At 41.5% G+C, this 22,676-nt stretch overlaps 1 protein-coding gene across 1 annotated transcript in view; it reads left to right on the forward strand.

Moving 5' to 3' along the window:
* The window catches only part of uvrag (UV radiation resistance associated gene), an 86,454-nt gene that overhangs the window by 37,225 nt on the left and 26,553 nt on the right, over positions 1-22,676 (forward strand). Inside the window, exon 13 of the mRNA XM_023417770.2 lies at positions 13,141-13,216. Within this exon, the coding sequence (XP_023273538.1) occupies positions 13,141-13,216 (76 nt within the window). The remainder of the gene's footprint in view (positions 1-13,140; positions 13,217-22,676) is intronic.

Consider the following 22,676-nt stretch of genomic DNA (forward strand, 5'->3'; position numbering starts at 1 on the left):
GTCTTTTGGAGGCAGAAATCTATACAATTTTTAACTCAACAACTGGACAAGAAAGTGTGTACAGTGCGGGTGTTTTGCACACTGATTGCTAAGATTGTGCAACCCATCGTTCTCGTCTCCAACTTTTCCCTCATTGCCAGCCAAGTGGTGGTAATGTGCTCTGTCACGTTCCATTATCTGAGTTTTAGCATCTCCATAAAACTGAATTAAATATAAAAGCGTGGATCATATAAATTCATATTTGTTTTGTGTCAAAACATTTACAGTCCTTTCTCTGCCCTGATCTTTCCCAGAACCTCCTCCGCTCTTTCAAACCTCTCCCTGCATACTTTCAAATCTTTACTTAGAGATTGAAGAGCACTAAAATGTGTTTTGTATTTATTGTGTAGTTTTGGTGTAAAATAATTTCTGTAGGCAGATACCATATTATCTTTTTGATTTTTTGATTTTGTAAGAAATCCCTGTGATTCATGCTCATGTCACCTGATCCCGTCTGTCTGTCTCCTTGGCCGGGTGTGTGCTGGATGTGTGCTGGATGTGCTGGATGTGTGCTGGATGTGTGCCGGTGTGTGCCAGTGTGTGCCGGGTGTGTGCAAGGCCCTGTGGCTATTTTAAATTTTGCAAACAGCTGCTTACTATCTGACAATTTGGAGAATTTGCATTGTTGAATCTGTTCAAGCGTCTTCGGTGTTCTCTAAAACCTGGAAAAACACTGGAAAAGATGGACTGTAAGACGAAAGCAGTATTGAAGGTGACGAAAGCGATTCTAATCCGACGCACTTTTTGTCAAATTCAGTGAATATACTTCACGGTCCACTAGTTGTCTGTTATGTGTGTGCTGGAACACAACCTGGTGTTCCTACACAGCTCTGGCTCTGTAAATGGGAAATAAACAAAGTGGCTCACACTGAGTAACACCACACTTTTCCAGCCAATCAGTAATGAGGGGCAAATGAAGCCACATTTGAAACATCCATTCTATTATTTCTTCATTTGGAGAAAAAAGTGGCAGAGTGTCACTCTGATGAGCTTTGGTGGCACTACGACTTTTACTAATCTCTCAAAACCTGATCAAGTAACTCTGCTGCCAGATTTCAGAGACAAGGAATATTGTAGTAGGCTTTCTATTTAAGATTTTAACAGATCATAAATTCAGTGATATCATTATACCATGTATGTGAGGTAGTGTAACCTAGAGGGGCTTATACTGCTTAGCTAAACTAAGAATTTTAGGTCCGAGCTTCTGCGGTGAAATCCATTTTTAGGGAGGATGGAAAATGGCCAAAGTAGCACCAAATTCTTCTGACTGGACCATGAGATATGAAAATTATAATCAGAAGCTTTCCAAAAGTAAATGTAAGGTAGGTCTGTAAATTGGGTGTTGCAGTTTCAGTTGGAATAAATTGTGTTTTTGTAATAATATTCTTATTAGTAATGAAGATTGCTTGAAAATGTTTTAAGTGCATATTTTTAACAACACTATGTGCTGAGTAGCTTCTTGAAAAAACTCTAAATCCATTTTGAAAGTTCCTCAGAGGTGTCTGTATTTTTCTTTGTGGGATCTCCACTGTTTGTTCATATGTCAGTAGAGACATTAACAGGGAACTGTGACCTGATGTGGTACCTGTCCATCTTTCCATACACTTTTCAGCTGCTTGTTTAGGTCAGGGTGGCAGTCGTCTTGGGTAAACTAGGTTACACTAACTGCAGTAACAGTAGTTTGCTTGTGTTTGAGTGCAGAGGGGTTATATTTGTCTTTATCACACCCCTCAGCTGCAGCTTGTTACACTGCCCTGTCTTCCATCAGCTGTTGGTGGCTGCAGCATTTTGTCCATAAGCAAAAACAGATCAATTCCAAGGGGATTTGGAGTGGATTGGATAAAATCACAAAATGTGGGCGTCTCATGTGCACATTTCTTTAAAAGCGTACAAGGCATTATTTGGAAACTGTTTTGTCACCCAACACCATCCTAATTAACTTTTCCCTCTTCATTTCCCATAAACATATTCACCATATATCACTTCTAGATGTAAAACAGTTTAACTCAGAGGTCCAACAGAGTCACTGACCTACAGAGTTTAGTATCTGGAAAGTGTATTTGGTGTCAATACGTTGCTCTTTCTGACAAATCTCCAGTCCAAATGAAGAAATCTTGTTTTCAAATACAAAACCAGAAACAGATATTCAGCAGTATTGACATACAGTATTTAGTGCCTTGTCAGGTTTTGGTTTGAAACTTCCTCTAGTGTTTAGAATGGTAAATTATTTGTTTCCTTTGTCAGCAACCTTTTAAATTAAATGTCTTACCAAAGCAATTATTTCCCTTTGGAATTTTTTCAGATTTTCTTGTTTTCCTGGTTTGATTTTATTTGAATGCAGTGCTGATAGACTTATCTTCACAGCTTCACACCAGTGCATCAATGCACAATACACACTCACCGCCACAGACAATAGAGCAGTCTGCAGTGGTGTGTCCTCACTGGGGCTTGGCCTTTGGATTCAGAGACACATAGCTGAGAAACCTCGGTATGGATGCCTGTTTTTGCAACTACAGACCTGCATAGCTTGGACAGGTGTTGCTGTCTTCTGAAGCTGTTTTGTTTTGCCCATGGTAACAGCTAAAAAATTCCCCTTTTTTCAATTTACTCTGGTATTCAGAAAGTGCATAATGAAGCTCTGCCCAAACTGTAAATCATGGTGCCCATTATGTGCCCGTGTCTCTATCACACCCTTGGGCTGTAACCACTTCGCTTCCTATCTTCACAGCATGATATAATTTCTGATGAATTGAGCATTATTAACGACTGAAAAATACTATGTTGACATAGAAAGCAGCAAATGATAAACTGAGAATTTAATCTCACCTGGGGCTTTGTCAGGACCGTCTGTGTAAGTGCTGAACTGTACAAGCACTGTAATTACAGCACGGGCCAATGTAATGAAATTATTATTTGTACGTGTTATGGTCTTGTAACTATGCATCATGTCAGAATTAAAAACCCCGCTGCAATATAATTGCACGCTCAGGGCACACATGCTCAGGTATGCACCTTACATACATATTGACATTCCACACGTGCAATAAGTGAGAGGGGGGAGTCATGAGGAAGATTATGTTATAATCGGCAGTGTTGCCAATAGCCATGGCTGAATGTGATTTCCCCCTTAGTGTAAGTGAATACCAGTTCAAAGCCACTGAAAGAGGTGAATCAAGAAGAAAGTCCAGAGTCAAGCTTGCACTCGTCAGCTTTTCACATCGTGGCCTTGTTGATATCAGCAGAATATTTCACACCTTTTTCTTCTTCTGTTGTTTTATTCTGAAAGAATTTATTTAAAGTTTTTTTAAGAAGTGTTTATTGGTTGGAAGCTGAACAAAGACGGCCACTCTGGAACCACTTGTGGGCCTTTGTATTTTGAGAGCTGATCCATCTGCTGTAAAGGAGGGACTTGGGGGTCATTTGAAACCTGGTGTAGGCTCAGTGTAGTGAATTATTTAAATCAGTAAGAGAAGAGATGCAGGCCACATGTTGAAGTCAAATCGGGTTGTTGTAACAGGTCTGCAGACCAGAAGTCCTCACCATTCTTTTGTTTTGTGTTCTCACCTGTGCTCATGGCATAGCCACCCATGGGTGTAACCTAGTAAAGGTCAACAACTCCTGTCTTTACCAGTTCAACTTTGTGCTGTACTTCAGTCCAAAACAAGTCACTGCTTCTCCTCAGTCAAGGCACATGGGAATGATGTGCAAATAAGTCCTGACACTTTCACATCCTCATTTCTCATAGTAAGAAGAAAAACAGCTGGGAGAAAGTGTGTGAGAAAAAGAGACATTATCAGACAACAGAATGAATGAGTGGCCATCTCTCTGTATGGGTGATTATGTTATGACAACAGCTGGAGAGGCTCACTGGGAGTCACTTTATACATTTCCAGTCCTACCATGCAGGATATTTACACCAGCGTCCAGCAACAAAAAATAAACCTGTAGGGCTGTGTGACTGTTGAACAGACACAACAATCAGCAGTGCCCTGAGGTGTCCCTGAGTGGGCCCAAACACTCCGGCAAACTTTTAACCCCCCTCCACATGTTTATGACCCCCGAGGCCCCAGTGGGCTGCAGACACACAGCAAAATGATGTGTGGGGAGACGGAAAGCAACTAGCTGCGCTCTAAATGTGTACAAAAAACGGGTGATTAAAGTGTCGGAAAGAGGCAGCCAGCGGTGATAAGTGAGGTGGCACGGGATCAGTTTCTCAAAGTGTGGTAGGATTAGCAAGCAGTCAGTCAATTATAATGGCACGCACATAGGAACCTTATGTTGGTCTTAGTTGTATGTTGCACCGCAGGCCCCTGTTGAATGGTAATTGTCCTGACCCTGCTTTTGCAATGCGATGAAACCTTGTGCTCTTTTTAGGTCCCCACATCCTTTTAAGTTCTGGGACTCTGTTGCAGTACCTAGTGTGGACGCAGATTTCAGTAGCTAAAACATTTGCTCCAGTTATTTATTCATCTTTAAGAGCACTGGCTACAGTTGAGAAAGAAAACTGTTAATTACAGTGAAACAAACAGAAGACATTCAGTGTGGTGTGAGGAATATGAAAGTATTTCACCTTTTGACTTTGGCTAATATCACTTTATTCTTTTTCACCTGGTGTTTGTGTGTGTGTGTGTGGGGGGGGCGGTTAGAATAATGGCTGCCTTATTTCATATCGTATGATATTTTGCCATATGTTAGTCTGAACTATGTCACCCTCCGGCACTTGGGCACAGACCAGAGTTTGAAATTGGACCTGGAATAATGTTTGAAAGAATGGTGTGGGAGATGACTGATCTGTTTGGCACTCAGTATGATTTGGCCTTTTTGGCATCTCCACATCATCCTCCTCCTTGTCAGAGATGTTCTCTGAAATCAGTGGACTCTAACGACATGTTGCTCCCACATTTTGTCCCGTGGAGAGCACAGTTCCACAGTTTCTGATTGCATGGGGGGAGAGGTAGGGAGATACGATCCAGATGTCCAGTGTTTGATTGAGACCAGAACCCAGCCATTAAAAAGCAAGCGCTGCCTCATATAGTCTTTCGCCCAAAGTATTGAGGCGAATCAGTTTTTTTTTTTTTTTTTAAATTTACTTTCTCTATCATTGGCTAAAGGAAAAACGGATGTAAGTGGGATTTACACATCACTGCTTGGTTCAGTCACAAAAGAAACAGTTGGTGGAGGCACTGAACGTGAATGCCAGGGGAGGGAGGCCAGCTTAAGATGAGAGGAACCTGTGAGCTCCAAGAAAAGAGGTTATTGTTCCGGGGCTTCAGCGGTTTCATGTCTCTTAACATGGACCATGTGCATAGGAGGAGAGGGGGAATTACACCCAAACTACCCTGTCCTGCCTCAGGTTGCACAGCAGTGAAGGGGAAAAGCGGTGTGAGGCTACAGGGCAGGTTACACATCCTGCTCAACCCACACTATAGGAACACACACAAAAGCAGAGCTGGCTTTTTAGTCTTGTAGCATTAGCAGTTAAGGAGTTAATTCACCCAAATGACTTTCCATCTCAGCTCTGTGGTATCTTGCCAGTCAGATAGGTTTGATTTAATTGGTTTCATTGGTTTTGTGATATCTGTCCTAAGATTTCTGCTACCATTGTTGCACAATGCATATCAATTGAATTTCATCTTTGCACTTGATAGCATTCTCTTTCTTTTAAATGTGGAGTCTTATTGATTTATTTACACTGTCCTACAATGCAACATGCAACTGAAAGTAAAGATCCTTATGGTTTTGGTACAATAAACGTTATACGTTAAGATTCTCATTTTCTATAAAGCAAACTGTGTTGTTTTCTCTATAGAAAATGAGAATTTTAACGACACTCTAGTGGGTTCTATAAGAGGCCGCCCTTTGTCTAGCATTGTAGAATAAATCCTGTTATCTAAGCAGTATCATATGCACATGTTAGGTAGTGGTTCAGCTTCATAGTTACTGTATTTTTCATAGAAGAGATGACAGAGGCAGTCAGCTTGAGAGCCATGGAGCTTTAATCAAATTTGAACAAATGGCTCATTATTTAGTTCTGTATGTCAACTACAAAGACACCCCGGGACTGGACAGAATGTTTACTTGTCTTTTGAGGTTTTCTGCCAAAAAACTCAAGGACAATGGCAGGAACGGTATGTTTATAATAGCTCTGGAGAAGTCAAGGAGTCTCTTCGAGGTTGACAGGTTAGTTCCATAAGCGGCCCTTCATCTTGGAGCCCCGCTGTTGTGCAGCCTATTCGAGCAGTCTTTGACCATACTTCATTAAAAAGATAACAAGAAGCATCTGTGCTGAACGGCTTTGTGAAGGATGCTGTAGGTTGAAAGGAATGGCCCAGCCAGCTAAGAACTTTCAATGGATGTAAATGTAGCTAATCTTTACGTCACTGTCAGCTCTTGCCCTCTATTTAGAAACCCTACCAGCATGGCAGAAGGGATGGCACTGTTGGTCTGTGGGTGGGTGGACCACTTTGGTGCAGTCTGAATTATCTCAGTGACTTTTTGATGGATGGACACAATCATTCATGATTCCCAGTGGATGAGCGCTGTGGAGTTTGGTGTTCCCCTGACTGTTCCTCTAGCGCCACCATGCAGTTGACAACTGTGATTTTAAGTTAAATGTATCCATAACTGTCATCAGATTTTGTGCACACATTCATGTTCCCCTCACGATGAATTGTAGGAACTTTTTACATGGCGCCATTATCAGGTAATTAGCACACTTTAGAAGGCTAACATGCTAAACTAAGATGTTGAACGTGCTAAACATCAAACCTGCATCTACCTGCTTAGCATCAGCATGTCAGCGTTGTCACTGTGAGCATGTCTAAGTGCAGTACAGTGCAGTGTCACAGAGCTGCTACATGACTGTAGACTCTTAGCTTTGTTAGTACAGCTATGTTCATGAAAACTGGTGTTGACCTGAGACTGCTGTGAAGATGGAACAATTATCCTGAATAGGTGTTGCATGTCATTTTTAAAGACTACTACTAGGATGAAAGGATGGTGCTTTGACTAAGTTTTTGATTTGTGAATACTATGTAGAGTGCTGGTCAGATTGAGTCGCTCATCTCCATCTCTGCCTGAGATTAAAACAATGGACGAAAACAAAAGAAAAGGAAAGAGAAAATGAGTGTGTGGGGGTTGGGAACTGGGGTCAGCGGACTGCTGGATATTCTTAAGAGCCGTGATGAAAACCCAGTGTGACAGAGCGAGCAACCGCCACATCACTCAGGAGACACTTTAACGGCATAGACCAAGATGGCGAAACGGTTATACAGGGGTCTTAAGTGCAGCAGCGGTCATTAAAATAGCATTCACTGACAGATGCTGAGTGTAATCATTTCTCAGATATTGAAAATTACAGCTCACCGTGATTTATATAGTAACCTCTGCCATTAGAGTTTTGACAGTTGCAAGGCAGGTGTTTTTTTAAAAAGCAGGCCCAGATGATTTATGGTCCTGTGCCGTTTGAAATTGCACATTAAAGACATTTTGAAACTCACCATCCCAGCCCCCCGTACCACCACCACCAACACCAACACCACCATTAAGACGGGTGTGTAAGCACTGGCCAAGCCACGTCTCCACCATGTGCACAACTGTTGTTTTGCACATTTGGAGTATTAATTAGGATGTCTAAACAGGCAAGCCAACACATGTGGAGACCTCAGCCTGTGTGTACATTACGGCAGGTCAGCCAGTCACTAGCAGTCTTCCCACCATATTCTCATGAAACTCAGTAACACTGTGCACGACCACCCACCTTCAGGTCTGTGTCCTCCGTTACACTCCTCCATTTAATACAATGGACCCAAGAGGAGTCTAATACAGTGGAGCATGCTTAAACATACATGTGCTCTAGTTTGCACAAGGAGCACCCACTGACCTTGTGGCCTTGTTTCTTTAATAGATTGCTTTTAACAGGGCTGCCTGGAGAGACAGCAGCCACTTTAACTGACTCGGTGCCCTCCATTTTGGCTCCGTCGTTGTCAGAAAGCAATGCCAGTTTCACATGGACTGTGTGTGCATATACAAAGCTTTAACTAGAGTCTTTGGGCTGTAGTAACCTCACCTTTTCTCCCACACACAAATAGCCCACAAACATGGCCATTTTAACCGGAGGCCATAAAAGACATCATGTGCTGCTGACACCTCATAGGAGGCCCCCGGGGTGCAGTCCGAGGAGACAGTGCAGACGGTGGTGGTGGTGGATCTCCTGGAGATGAAAGAAATATAACTCAGCCTGCTATTACAAGATCCCTCAACAGGGCAAAAGACAGGGCCAGGAGCGATTTTTAAAAGATTTGGACAGGAAGACAGTGCGATGAACTGTTGCTTGATCTCATTATTGTAGCTGTATGTTTAATGGTTGTTTCCTCCTTTTAACAAGAGTCCCTCCTTTATATTTGAAGGTTGTCTGTGTGGAGAATGGGTGTCTAGACCCTGCAGTTAAAGAGCTGGCAGGCCGGGGGTGTACATGTTCTCACTCATAAAGACAGGGGACTTTCCTGTGAGATATAGCTTTTGTCTTTTTATGGTTTCATGGCTCCACACTTATTAATTACATATTTCTATGTCTAAAGACAGAGCCAGCACTTGTACGTTAACTATCCTGTGTGTGTAACATAAAGAAAAGAGAAGGGTGATTTATTTTTATATGACAGAGAAAAAAAAAGTGACAGATTTACTTCTGCTCTTAACTCACTGTCATTTCTTTTTCATCTTTTTGTCCAGTGCATGCAGAGTTGAATATTAGCTAAATGAAAGCAGCCCTCATGTTTCAGTAATCATTCTTTTAAATGGACACTAAAGTGAGTTGGTGTGTTGATTATGGTGCCTGTCATATTGGGTTTGCTGTGTTAGTTTCGCAGACATGACCCTTCAACAGAGCTGCCACTGAGGGGAGCAGGAGAGGGATGTGCTGACGGAGGAAACGGCTTGATTAAGGAGAGTGAGGAAATCTGCGGAGGACTGCTGAGATAGAAATGATTTGATTTGATTAAAATGTACAACAAAATTAAACCAAAGACCCAACAATATTGTGCACGAGGTGCAAGAGGTGAAGTTAGCATGACCTCATTTACAAACAACACAATAACAAATTGTTTCAATCCGGTGGGAAAGTACAATTAGTGCCACAAACAGTACATCTCATAGCTGTGTGTGAATCTTTCTGTTTTGTGTCTGTTTATTCTGGACAATCCATCTTGATGGACTGACCGGGTACTGATGTAGGCCTGCAAATTCCTTCAGGACCGTAATTTATTTCATCCTGTTTAGTGCAGAGGGCTGCTTCAGTTTATGCCGCTGCCGCTGGCTGAGTGATTAAAGATGGCGTTCTGTCTCCCCTTATTCTGCTTCCTTATGTCTCTCCCATACACATACCACTTGCATTTCTACTGCTGAAGCAGAAACGATAGCAATGGCTATTTGTCCCCAAGGTCCCTAAAGATGATTAAGCTGAAAACTGAAAAAGAAAGAAAAGTTTAAAAGTACTCTATGCTTTACTCTGACTCTATGCTTTTCTGCATATTTACCCCTATATGCTTATTTTGTACTGTCTTGGTATGGTCTCCTTTGAAAGTTCCTTAATCTCAGTGGGGTAGACCTGGGCAGATTAGATAATATATAGAATAATAAAATGCCCCTAAGTAATTCACATATTCCTTTGGCACCTTGTTTCTCCCCTCCGTCATCAGACTTCCTCCCTCCTCCTCCCTACTGCTGTGAAATAATATATTTGACTTTACTGGACATCCCCGGGAGGAATTCCTGGTGTTTGGTGAACCGGAGTCTCTCCAGTGTGATTTCAGACACAGTGGACAGCAGTCATTAATCACTTCACTGTGACGGAGCCTGTGTGTGTTTGTGTGTGTGTGTGTGTTGGAATTGGCTCTGTTTTTCTTTTCATACGTGTTCATCAGCAAACAAATCCTATCTTTTTGTGGGGAAGTGATATTGGGAATGCCAGCGGTGCGAGGGGAATGCTTGTTATGTTGTTCTTCCTCTCTCTGTTAGTTATTTCCTAGTGCTGAGATATGACCTCTGGCATGTCGCTTTCTCCATGGGGCCCCGGCTGCATGTTCGGTGATATGGAGGGCCAACATGCGGCTGGCTGTGTGGCCCTCAGGGCACAGCGTCTCACTTTTTGCTTGCCAGCATTTGCAACAGCATCCTGTTCGAATTCATTCTAGGGTTAGAATGATCTCCATCTGCTAAGAGTTTACTTCAGAGTTGCAGTGTAATGTGTGAGTGAGGAGGTGTTTACAGTGAGCACCAGGTCAGATTTTTTTGTCTGAAATCGGCAGACAGGCTCAGATATAAGTCGGACAAATTAACCTTGCAAGAAATAGATTAAAGCCAGATAAAAGACATAGAGACCTTATATTAGTTAAAGTTAAATCTCATGTCAGTAATAAATTCATGTTATCAAGGCAAATGCTTTTACAGCTGAAATGATTAAATGTAAGTATTCAAGGTTTTTTCTCTAAGAGCATCAGGATCTGAGTCAAATCTGGCCTTCAGTATGCCACAAGCACAACTAATCAGTACATTAACCTGCAGGGTTATTGCGCTGTTAACATGATCTCAGCTGACGATGGAGTCCAGTGAAGTGCCAGCACTGAGGATGTGTATTTCCTGCTGTATTCTCTCATTGCCTCAGGCACCCATAGGTCATAGTAAGAGGGGATGAAGAGCCCCACACAGGATTAAGACCATGACCCAGTCCCCAGGACACACACACACACACACACACACACACACACACACACACACACGCACACACACACACACACACACAGGAAGGAAGCATGCCAGATGCACATACTCACCAGTATACCCATGTATACACACACACACACACACACACACACACATGTGCAAAGCATTCGACACATGTCCACACATACTGTATTGTATACACATCAGCTCCTGGCAGCAACGTCATATAAAAACAGAGGCACCTGTCTTACTGAATTGGTCATATATGGGTCAATAAGATTTTGAGCTTGTAAAGTGATGTTCACAAACAGTTCCAAAGGTTGTAGTTGTAAATCAACCTTTGCAAACCTGTAAAGTAAATCTGCATGAAAAAATTCAGGTTTGTGCATGTGTAGAAAAGATTTAACCTGATGTGCCAGAGAAATCCAACTGCATCGCAAGGTTAAAGATTTCCTTTTGTGAACATAAAAAAAACGACACATAAAACTTAGTGCTTAAAGTTCCCACTCTGTTTGTGAGGCTGAAGTTACAGGGATGAATTTTGGCCCTGTTTTTACACCTGAATCTGATTGGACAATGGCAATCCAATCACTAAGCAGAGTCAAATCACAGGGTAGGTCCAGAAAAGTGTAGTAGAGTTTCAAGATGGACGGTGGTGCGTGCTCTTCTGTGACCCAGGTGGTTTTGATTATATTTGATGATGCTGTAGAAAATAATGAACATTTAATGTGCTGTGTATTTATTTTACAGGTTTACAAAGGTTGATTTACAACTACAAATCTATCTCATACTTATGTATTGGTCACTTAGGATATAGCTTTTTTGTATTATTATGGATGTGATTGTGTCTCATATTAGAATTTGTTCTGAAACTCCCATTGAAGAGTCTCTTTAGTCCTTCCAAACATGTCTTTATGTCTTTATGATAAAGCAGCTGAACAATAGACCCTTCCTTTTTGTTTTTTTACAAACCTAACTGCAGTAGCAAATGAAAATGCTGTTTCATGAAACACAGGCAGCTCATTAAAAAGAGATGGTGCATTTTTTTATTTTTATTTTTAATAATTTTTGGAACTTACTGTAACACAGATGCATCAAGGTGTTGCTCCAAACACAATTCTGTGCTGTTGTTTTGATGTCAACAGTGACACATGCTTTATTAATCAGATTTCAGATGGAAAGGCTTATCTTTACAATAACATTTCCTCGCCCTTTGTTTCCGTTTGACATAAACAACCATTGCAACAAAAAAGTACCAGCTGTTTATTTGACTAACTGCGTGGATGCTGTGTCTACAGTGTGTGTATGTTACCTTAGTAACATCTCACATGTTTGATGTTGGATTTTTGCTCTTACAAAGACCAGATGGGAACTTCATGTGCAGAAATAAGCAGGGAAACACCTCTGAAAATAAGACATTTTTCCTCCCACCTTTTAAAAGCACTATTTCAGCGTTTGAGTGACAGGTTAAGAGTGGTATTATGTTTAGGTCACTCTGAAGGTTAAGGTGAAGTACTTAGAGATGGAGTTAAGATAAGGCTAAGATATGCGTCTAGATAACCAGTTGACACAACTGTGTGTGTGTGTGTGTGTGTGTGTGTGTGTGTGTGTTTTGTCAGACCAAAGCCCTGCTCAGTCTGTGGAGCTACTTTCCCAATATACTGTATCCTCCTCAGTGGGAGATCAGCAGACATAAGCACATAATGACAGGAAGGGATGAGTCCAGCCTTAAGTTCCTGGTAACAGAGAGAGTTTTCCCACTCTGGATGTCAGCATACCCTACCCTAACACCCAGGGCTATCTTCCCCCTATCCTTCATGAGCACTCTGTGTAGTCCCAACTAGGACATCTGACTGGCACCAGTGGGACTTTCCCACCACGCTGAAAGGAAAAGTTCTCTTTGTTCCTGCTGAGAGGCGGATGGACAGGCTGTTTGGACGCCTCTGCCCTGTTTGATATTTCAGTTTAACAAGCTACGGAGGTGGCGTCCGTGGGTTGGGATCATAGACCCAGACTCGGCTTCTTCAAGCATCTGCAACTGTACCCACTGTTAATGCCAGTGGCTACATGAACCAGTACTTTCAATAACAGGAAGAATTCACTGCCTGTTGCAATGCTTGTTTGAATCCCTCAAAGTAAAATGAACAAACAATTCCACATTGCTTCATTGACTTTTTCACACGGCTGGACCTATAGTATATTATCATATGCAGTGTGGATATAATGCTGTTGTAGAATTGACTGTGCTTTGTTGGCTTGTTAGTGTTTGTTTGAAGGCTCTTAACACCTTTGTTTTCAGACTCTGTTGGTGAAGGATCACATGGAGTAAATCATCAGTTCCTGTTTAATTCCAAATTTTTCTTTTTCTCCTTTCTCTCACAGATTCCCCTTGTACCCGAGAGGAGAGCGGTTTCATTTTGAATATGGGGTCTACTTACTGAACAAGAACATCGCCCAGGTAATATATGAACACACATCCAGTGCACAAATGTTTGCCACTAATGAAAGTTTTATGTAACAATGGAAAAAGTATTATGACAAATTTGAGGGAAGAAAATAAATATGCTGTAGCTCAGGAGGCAGAGCAGGTCATCCATGAATCAGAAGATCTGTGGTTTGATCCCCAACTCCTCCAGTCCACATGGGCAGAGATACTGAACCCCAAATTGCCCCTGATAATGTACCTTCGGTGTGTGACTGTGTGTTAGAGAAGCACCATGTATAGAACAAATGCTGTGTGCTGTGTGCTATATAAAGGCAGTCCATTTACCATTTAAAATATTTGTTCTATATGATATTATATATAATATCATGTATGATATTTGCAGTTCTCATTTAGTGTCACATTTTTACACTGATGGTGGTCCAAAAACTGTTGCTGTGTAATGTTTGTTATCTAGTGTATAGGATTGATATTTCACAGCGATATTTTGGTGTTGTTTGTTATTGTTAACAAATCCTATGAAAAGTCAGTCCATCTCTCAGTACAAACATTCACAACGTGTCTGTTGCTCTCAGTCCCAAGCCTACATGTTCACTCACTACAGATGTAAATCTGTAAAAGCGAATCACAAATATATAGTTTTATGTTTTTTTTAAAGGCTGAATAATTTCCTGACACAGCTGGGCACTGTAGTTTTTAGAAAAAGTTTTTTAAACAAGAGTAAATAGTGCATTAGTTGGGGACTATTTTCAGCCACGGATTTTGTGCACTTTTCATAGTATAGACTCTATAATATAGAGTACTGTTTATACACAGCTCTGTAGATGGCAATGTCAGCCAGTCAGTCTCAATATCTATATAACTATTAGATGGATTGCCTTGATATTTTGTACAGACAGTTTTGGGTTTTGGGTGACAGTTAATTGATGGATTGTCATTAAAATTTGGTTCAGACATTCATGTTTCCTTCAGTATGACGTGTGAGGCAAAACTAATGGCATTACCATCAGCCTCAGCTGTACTTTGTTTACTGATAATCAGCAAACATTAGTATGCTAATGATCAAGATTACAAAAACTTTCCTTAAGACGCATGATGACATTAGCATGTAGCCCAGAGTTCACAGCCTGACAGCGATGCTAGCGTGGCTGTGAAGTCATGTTAATACTTTTTGGGCAACAATTGAGCTCTATAGCAAAGAGGATTAAGATATTTCAGGCGTTAGCTACGCAGGCAGTACTTGGTATGTTAGTATGTTCAAGTAATTGTTGGTTTTGGTCTATTGATGGGATTTGAATAATATAGAATATCAGAAGACTTAACTTTTCAGGGGCCGATATATTCAGAACGACTTGTTGATGTCTGTGTCCGACCATTTCTGTAACTTTCTGAAACTGACAATTCAGCATTCACACCCACTTCACGGCGTGATTGGGCCAACTATGTGTAGGTGAGAAAGTACACTCGCTTTGATTCCTCTAGCACTCTGGTTTCATTCCTTACACCATTTCTGTCACATTTAAATGTTTACAACTGAGTACAACAGTATGAATGCCTTGCGAGAGAGATTGTCTGAAAATGCGACCCGCTATCCCCATTTTTAAATGATATTACATCTCCCCCTCCCCCTTCTCTATGACGGCTGACTTTTCACACTGTAGGTATGCAGGTATAAACACCTTTGTTTTCTGACGTAGCCAGACATCAGTATACTATAACCCTGCCCTTAAGGTGTTTTCTAAGCTGCAGATAGTCACAACATGAAATATGTTTTCTCTCTCCATCTCTCACAAACAGGAGGACTGAGCTCTTGAACTAGCTGTGCTTATTAAAGTTCACCTAATGTGTTGACCTGGGTGACTCCTTCCATTCATCCCTCAGACATTTAACACTGACTTTCAACAATTTGCATTCCATTCCCTGTTTTCCTCCTAGTTCTCGCAGGAATGAAGGGCCTCTCCACTGAATAAGACTGGGCAATTAGCGCTAGCAGGTGGCTGACTTCAACCCACTGCACTTTGGGAGGTTTTAGCTCTAATACCAGACCACAAGCTGCTAGCCAGTATCCAAGCCTGCCATCTCCCCAGCAGAGTCCAAGAATAAGAAAATAAGCCAGATAACAAAACACTTCAGGCAGCAAATGAAAATGAGCGCTGTCTGAAACCACCAAAGGAAACAACAAATGGCCAATTGTGTTTCAAAACTGGATATAGTTTGTCATATTTCTCTATAATAGTTTTTGTCTAATGAATCCAAACTGAAGCCATTATTCACGGCTGGTACTGTATTGTACCTCGCTGGCTTGGTGGATGTTGTTGCGTAACTCCAAACTCTAATCTGACACTCATTCCATCACTGCTTGTCAATCCATGTGTTCCCAACTCAGAGGGGAAATATTACCTGGACCGAACTACTGAGTATTTTACTCTACTATAACAACTGTCAAGTCTGAGCACACACGCATGCGGGCGCACGTTTGATTGCTCACATGTGCACAGGGGCATGCATTTGCACCAAGGTGACTTATCTAAGATCTGGCATTTTGCAGTGAAGCTCAAAGGAAAATTAGAAGACAGTAGAGTAGTAGAAGTAGAACAGATTCTACTTTTCAGTGACATACATTACAGTGTGTGATGTAACAATAAATCTGTAAACTAACTTAAACAAGTCAAAAATATCATACCATCAGAAATAGCTAATTTAACAGTGGCTGAGAGAAGTCAACACACTGCAGCTTAAGTAAACACATACAAATAAACAAAAAACAACTAAATTAAGAAAATAACTTGACAACACATGCGCTGCAGATACACACAACACAACCACATAGACAAACGTAAGTATCACAGACAACAATGGAGTTGTTTCCAGGGGACACAAAAAAGTGATGGTCATTGCAGTCGGCTTCTCACAATCTGCAAAGTGCATAATCCTACTTAGCAACTCACATTCCCAACCCATAATCCTTTGTTTTCAAAGCCACACATCATGATCTAAGCTTTTTGAGATTTCTTTTTCATGAATATTAACCGTTTGGTTCCTCTTCTCACTCTTGCTGTAAGTTTAATTTGACCACTGATAGAAGTAGTCAAATTAAGTAAGTGGATTGAAGACAAGTAGTCTGAACCTAAATGAGTTTCCCAGCAATAAAATCTAGAATAATATTGCTCAATATAAATGTTAAAATAGTGGAGTAATACATGGATAGAGAGAGGTCTTTTCTGGTTTCTAAGACACATTTTTAAGTCATTATATAAATGGCTCCCTGAAAAAACACAATATGTATATGGCGCTTCAAAGGAACCTGGTCCAGTGCAAATGAAAAATTAGATCCAGACAACAGGAGGTTTTCACCTGTGTCCATGAAACCAATGTAGAAAAATTCAAATTTAAGGTTTTGAAACCACATGTAAACCATCAGCTGTAACACAGCTGGGCACATGTGCATGATAACTGTACAACAGCAATCTGTGGAATGATGAATTAATAAGCTGTGAGCATATTTCATTCTATTATATGTCGATATGTAAGTGGAGTCTTGTTTCTATAAATCTCAGTGGCTGATAGTTTGCGCGGGAAACTAAATGTAACACCAGGCTTGAAGCAGCCTTCAATTTAAGGTCACCTAGAGGAAAGCTCTTCTTTTTCTTATTTTTCCTAAAGATACAGTAACACGCCCTGCTTTTAACTGCTTAGTAGAGCGTCCGTATTTTTACAGGATGAAATTTCAGCTTTTATTCAAAGCCCCGTCTTATGTCTTCCATGTGTGCCTGACTACGTTCATGTTAAGGATGACTTATCAGGTTGACTCCACAACAATATATCGGTGCCACATGAGTAGTCCAGCTCCACATGATAGTGATAATAGACCATTGTTTCAGAACCGAAGAAGCGGTAAACATGTCACATTCAATAAACTAGAACGCACCAAAAACAAAGCTTTCCCGTCCTAGTTTGGCTGATTTCTGCTCTCTGCATTAAACTGTGTACTCCTGTGAGTTTGATCTTTCAGTTTCTTGGATCTCACATCACACATGACCAAATTTTGGGAGTTAAAACTGGGAAAGGAATCAGTCAACAGAACTCTTTCATGCTTCATGTAATTTTTAATCTAATTAGGATTCCTTAACCTTGTCATTCTCAACCGCTTTATCAGTGAGACTTTGTTTGACTCTTGTTCTGCTGTGTTTATTTATTTGGGCTTTTATTAGGAAATGCCTGCTTTACTCACTCCTGCTACACACTGAGCGTGGATTTCACTACTGCTGATATGATTCACCAACAGACAGCGTTTTTTTTTATTTTTTATTTTTGTCTTTAATAGCCTCCTTTGGTTGAGCCACGCATGTTATGCAGCCATTGCACAGCCTGTCCGATGTCTGGCTCCATGATACAAAGCAGAGGTCTGGTTTCACAGCAGACCCGGCTGCCTGGCTGATTGGCTGGTTTGCTGACTGACTGGAGTCTGGGTGGGAGACATTAGCTGTCCATCTCTTATTAAATTTCCCTGAGTGGCTGTGTTTGAAAGTGATACAGGGAAGCTGGCGAAGGATCAGGGCCACAGCAGGTCGACCCTGCTTTGATGTGGCAGAGGGAGAAGTTTGCTTTTATTAGGCCACATGTCATGAGGCCAGTGGTGAGGATGAGGAAGCTGCTTGCGGCACCCTGGATGTCAGGTGGTAACGCACTCCCATGTTGCCACTTCTGGTTGATTTCCTTGACAAAGCGAACTTAAGAAAGGCTTTAAGGAATGTCTGGGCTTCAGCCCAGACATTGTCCAACTCCTTATTTCTTGTGCAATCAGAAAATATTGCAAAATCTGCAACGCCTGAGTGGGTCAGTCATGTCTATGTGGAGACATTGCCATTTTCATTAATATGCATACTTTCTCTTTGGCCCCAGTTGAACCAATACCAAAACGCAAATTGATTTACGTAAAATGCAATTTGAATTTCTCAGCTTAGTTGTTAAATGAATGGCATCTGGCTGTTGCTGTTCCTTGAAGTAGTTGGCCACAGGTATGTTGGGCCTGAATTGCACATTGGGGGACATAAATGTTAAACCTGCCATTCCTCCATCCAAAGAGACAAATTATCCAAGTTTGTGTGGCTGACTCCAAAGGAAAACCAGCAGCCTTTTGTCTGGAGGCGGGCCATGTGCTGCATTTACCTACTCCCTGTGTTATCCACTGGGCTACATTGTTGTGAAACAGGCATGTGGAGCTGATTACATGACAGCTGATGCTACACAAAATCTCTAGGTTTTAAGGAAGAGGGGGTAGGCATAACAATTAGTTCTCAGTCACTAAGCTTGCTGTATCATATTTTGTGGTCCTCAGGCACAGGAAACCAAGTATTGGGAATTAAAACACAGTAAATCTGTTGTGGCTCAATCAGGTCGCCTCTGGGTTCACCTTTATTTCTTTCTACTGGGGAAAATTGCCTGCAGTCTCTCACCTCCCAAGTCTCTGGGCAATTTCACCCCATGATCTGCAGGCGCAGTGCCATACTGGTGGTCTGGAGCATACGTCAGAGCGCCTAATGCCATTAAAAGCGGCAACTGTGGCTCCATAAAACACGGCTATGACTCATGGGGGAGCCTACTGTGTTTAGTGGTTAGTGTGTTCTTGGGGAAGCTACTTGGAAAGGTTGTAGGTACTCTAGCAAGAATAACTTTTGCTTCAAAGTGACAATACTAACAAACAGGGTGATGATATACTCATGGAAGTGGTAGACACAGTGTGGTGTTTCACAGATACTTTGTGCATTACTCGGTATTGACATCCATTAGGCCGATTATTATGATTGAATTCATTTTAATATCACAACTTGTGCACAGTACATTATTTACTCACCTGCGGTGAGTTCATTAACTCAGTAAATTCTTGTTGTAAATGAGGAACATCTCTGCACTGTATTGATGTGAAGTCTTAAACTGTGTTAAACATCTCAGGATAATAATTAAAAAGGGTTAATCAGTAAAAGTCCTGAGTCAGATTTGGACTCAGGATGTTGTGGTTATGTTGTATGATCCTCAGGCCACTGAACCCAAATTGTAAAAATGTTGCTTTCACTAATCTCAAACTTACAAGCAGACCTTGTTGGTTTGGATACAATACAGCAAGACAAATAGTTGTTTTCCACCACTGTTAAACAAAGGTCTGACTGATTTGCAAATGAAAAGTGAGCTGGCTGGAGATTCTGTGTTTGCTATCTTAAAAAAAGAAAATGGAAATACACTGAATGTGTCATCGGGTTTGGTGAGCGAGACTTAAAAGTAAACTCACCACGATTCACCTCCCTTTCTCTCTTGCTCCTTTCTCATCCATTTCATCTTTGTTGTCCACATACAGTATTACAAACTTCAGGGCCTTCCTGCAGTTCTTTACCTCTGTGACAAAGCTCATGACCAAAAGAGATACAACATAGTCTTGGCATAGGCCTTTGCAGCCATTAGCTCATGTGATTGTGCTTCGATAAAAACCATATGACCCAAGCAAAGTCATACAAAAAGTGAACATTACACAGGACCCTTCCACCTCATAACTCCCCTCCACCTCAGACCGACTTGTCAAGACTTAAAATTCCCCACTGAAAGCTATCTCCAGCTATTTCCTTATTTCCTTTAACGCGGATGTTGGAGATGGTACAGGGTCTCCAACTGGGTTTTGTGAAAAGAGTCCCTATAGTGAAACAAAGGGCGTACCATATTTGCACATGAACTCAGTTTTTCCACAGTTGACATTCCTGTAAGCAGTTGTGTGTTTATTCTCTGTCAGTCCACAAGCCTGTGAATCAGAAATGGCTGTGAACAATGAGTGATTGTGCAATGTAGGTAATCAAAATGTGTTCTTCCTAGTGTCGTATATACTGTATACTGTAAATGCACAGGACTCTGATCTTCATTTCTTTGGTCAAATGTTTTGCAAACATTCCTTCAATTATATTAATTTTTTTTACAGTACTGTGTAAAACAGCATTCAGTGAGATAAGACTGATAGCTGCAATCTGTCTAAACCAAAATCCCGAAGCTACTTAACAGTCTATTATGACAGGAAAAAAGAGCAAGACAAGGATTCTTCATTTGATCTCCAAGGCATTGCTCCCAGGAGTAAAGTTCTGCTCTGTCTGGCGATATCTGCAGTATGTTTCACTTCCCCATCACTTGAATTCCCTTGAACGAGTCCAGAAACGGTATCGTCAGCCTGTTTCTCAGCAGGATCTTTCTGAGAACTGGAACATTTTTAGACGGAACTATTCCAGGTTTCCCTCAGAAGCCTGTTGGTCTTTCTCTCCTTGTCCAGCTGAGGCTTGTGGTTCGTGACTCAATTCTCGGTGCGTTCCAGAGAACATTCCAGAAAACAAAAAGGAAGAAAAACAGACGATTACATCGCGACTATCCCCCCTGAACAACTGCAGTCTTTCTTCTGTCCAGCCTCCTCTGCAGAAACCTCATCTCAACAAACAGACTCTTCAGTGTTCAGGAATCAAAATGCAGCCCACTGTACGCTGTTTGTTTACCTGAACACTGGACCACGGTTCCCCAGGCTCTGCCACCATCTTTACCCTAAGACAGACAGGGCCTGGAAGCAATCGGGCCATTTCAACCGCCTGCTGCTGCTCATTGTCTTTATCCTTCCACAACAGCCACATCCGTTTTCTATTTTTTACAGGGATTGATATGATAAGACACATAACGGGCAGGACAGGCACCAGAAAATGCAGCACCAAGTCAATGTAATATACCTCACTTTCACCCTTAACAGGAAAGAGGGATGAAGAAATGAGGTACCAAGTGAAGCTCTCTTTTAAGCCAAGCCATAAATGTGTCTGTTTTTGCTTTAGCTTGGTGAAGAATAGCCTGAATCTGTATGCTCTGAGCGTCATTCCCCACATGGCCACGTGCTGTACAAATGTTGAATAATCATCCCTTACATCTAACAGAGGATAAGTTATAGAGCCTGTGTCTGAAACGTTTTGCATTCAAACGCCATTAAGGTGCCACTTCTAACAAGATCTCTGTACTCTGCTGACAGTAAAAAGCGCTCCATTAGTGGGTTTTATTTATCACATTTCCAGCAAGAAATTATTTTTGGCAGCTTGTAAGTGGGTTAAACTGAGAGTAGTGTGGGTTGTATTGTGAGATTGTTAACAGCCAGACGTGAGCAGAGACAGTAGGCCGATGGCCGTCTGTGGTGATTGATGCAAAGAGGAAGGAGAGACGATGGAAGCTGCTGTTCCCATGGAGCTGGACTTGTGATTAGATCTGTCAAAAGGTTGTAGTCTGAAGCTTACAGTGCTGTTATCCAATTTGGATTGGACATTGTATGTATTGGACAGACGCTGTCTGAATTATTATGATAATAGCTGTGTATGTTGTATTAAATAATGCATATTATCCTCTGTTTTTCACATCTGGCCTTGAACTGCAGTATTAGTATGTATATATATATATATCCTCAAATTTTCATAACAAGCAAGATTTAGCAGTAATTACTGCTGCCATGTTTTACCTAACTGATCTGATAAATGTTTTTAGACGTGAATTGGGAGTAACCTGTGGTCTGTGTGTCTTGGCTGAGGCTGAGCAGGAGATTTGGCAGGAGAGCCTTGACCAGCTCGCTGCACTATGTCAGTACAGGAAGAATTGATACTGAGGAACTGCATTTAGGTAAGAACTGTGTTTCTGCCCTGAAGAAACAGCCTGTAGGAAAAAAAATAAAGCTCCCCGTGGTTTAGTCGTCCTGTGGTTCACTGAAACGTCTTGTTCAAGCTATCTATTAACCTAACCCAGGCCTTAACATACACCTCTGTATTCTCATGGGTTTCCATAGTCCTTACTGTGTGGTCCCTGTTTTCCATCACAAACTGTTGTTGTTAGCATCCAGTGCCACTTATTGGCCAGGGAGAGTTGTTGGTGGAACCCTTTTTACTACCAGACGTATTTTCCATAAACATATATTTACCGTACACTGTTTGCAACAGGAGGAGTGTGGAAAGTAGTGCATCTGAGTCTTAACCACTGTGCCCCAGGTTCAGTTTGTGATAAGAAAGAAGGATGCTGCAGAGCAGACCAGTACAATGAAGAGAGTGGTCTTTGTAGTCTGTCAGTTCTGGAGTTGCTGTCGGCCAGAAGTTGCGATTTATAAGCAGGTCTCAGACCGCAGTTGTAAGTGTATGTCACTGTTCTGTGGTTTCCAGTTTTGGGTGTGTGTGCGTAGTGAGGCCATCGGCGCGCTGCGATTATGCCTGAGCTCCAGGGTTTTATGGGAATTCCTCTGGACAACCACCTATGACTTTATGAAACACTTAAATTCGTCTAATTGAATTTCCACATTTTGTGGTTGGTAGTTTCAGGTTTGTCCATCACCGCAAAGAGGTACCAGAGGAGCTAGTTCCACTAAATATAAGGGTAAAAGTAAATGTTAATCCTGCGTCTGAGTGTAGATGTGTGTGTTTGTGTGTGCGTTATGTCT

The sequence above is a fragment of the Seriola lalandi genome, unplaced genomic scaffold (genome assembly GCF_002814215.2).
Source record: "Seriola lalandi dorsalis isolate HSWRI2012SDOR001 ecotype SW California unplaced genomic scaffold, Sedor1 jcf7180002054577, whole genome shotgun sequence".
NCBI classification, from domain to species: domain Eukaryota; kingdom Metazoa; phylum Chordata; class Actinopteri; order Carangiformes; family Carangidae; genus Seriola; species Seriola lalandi.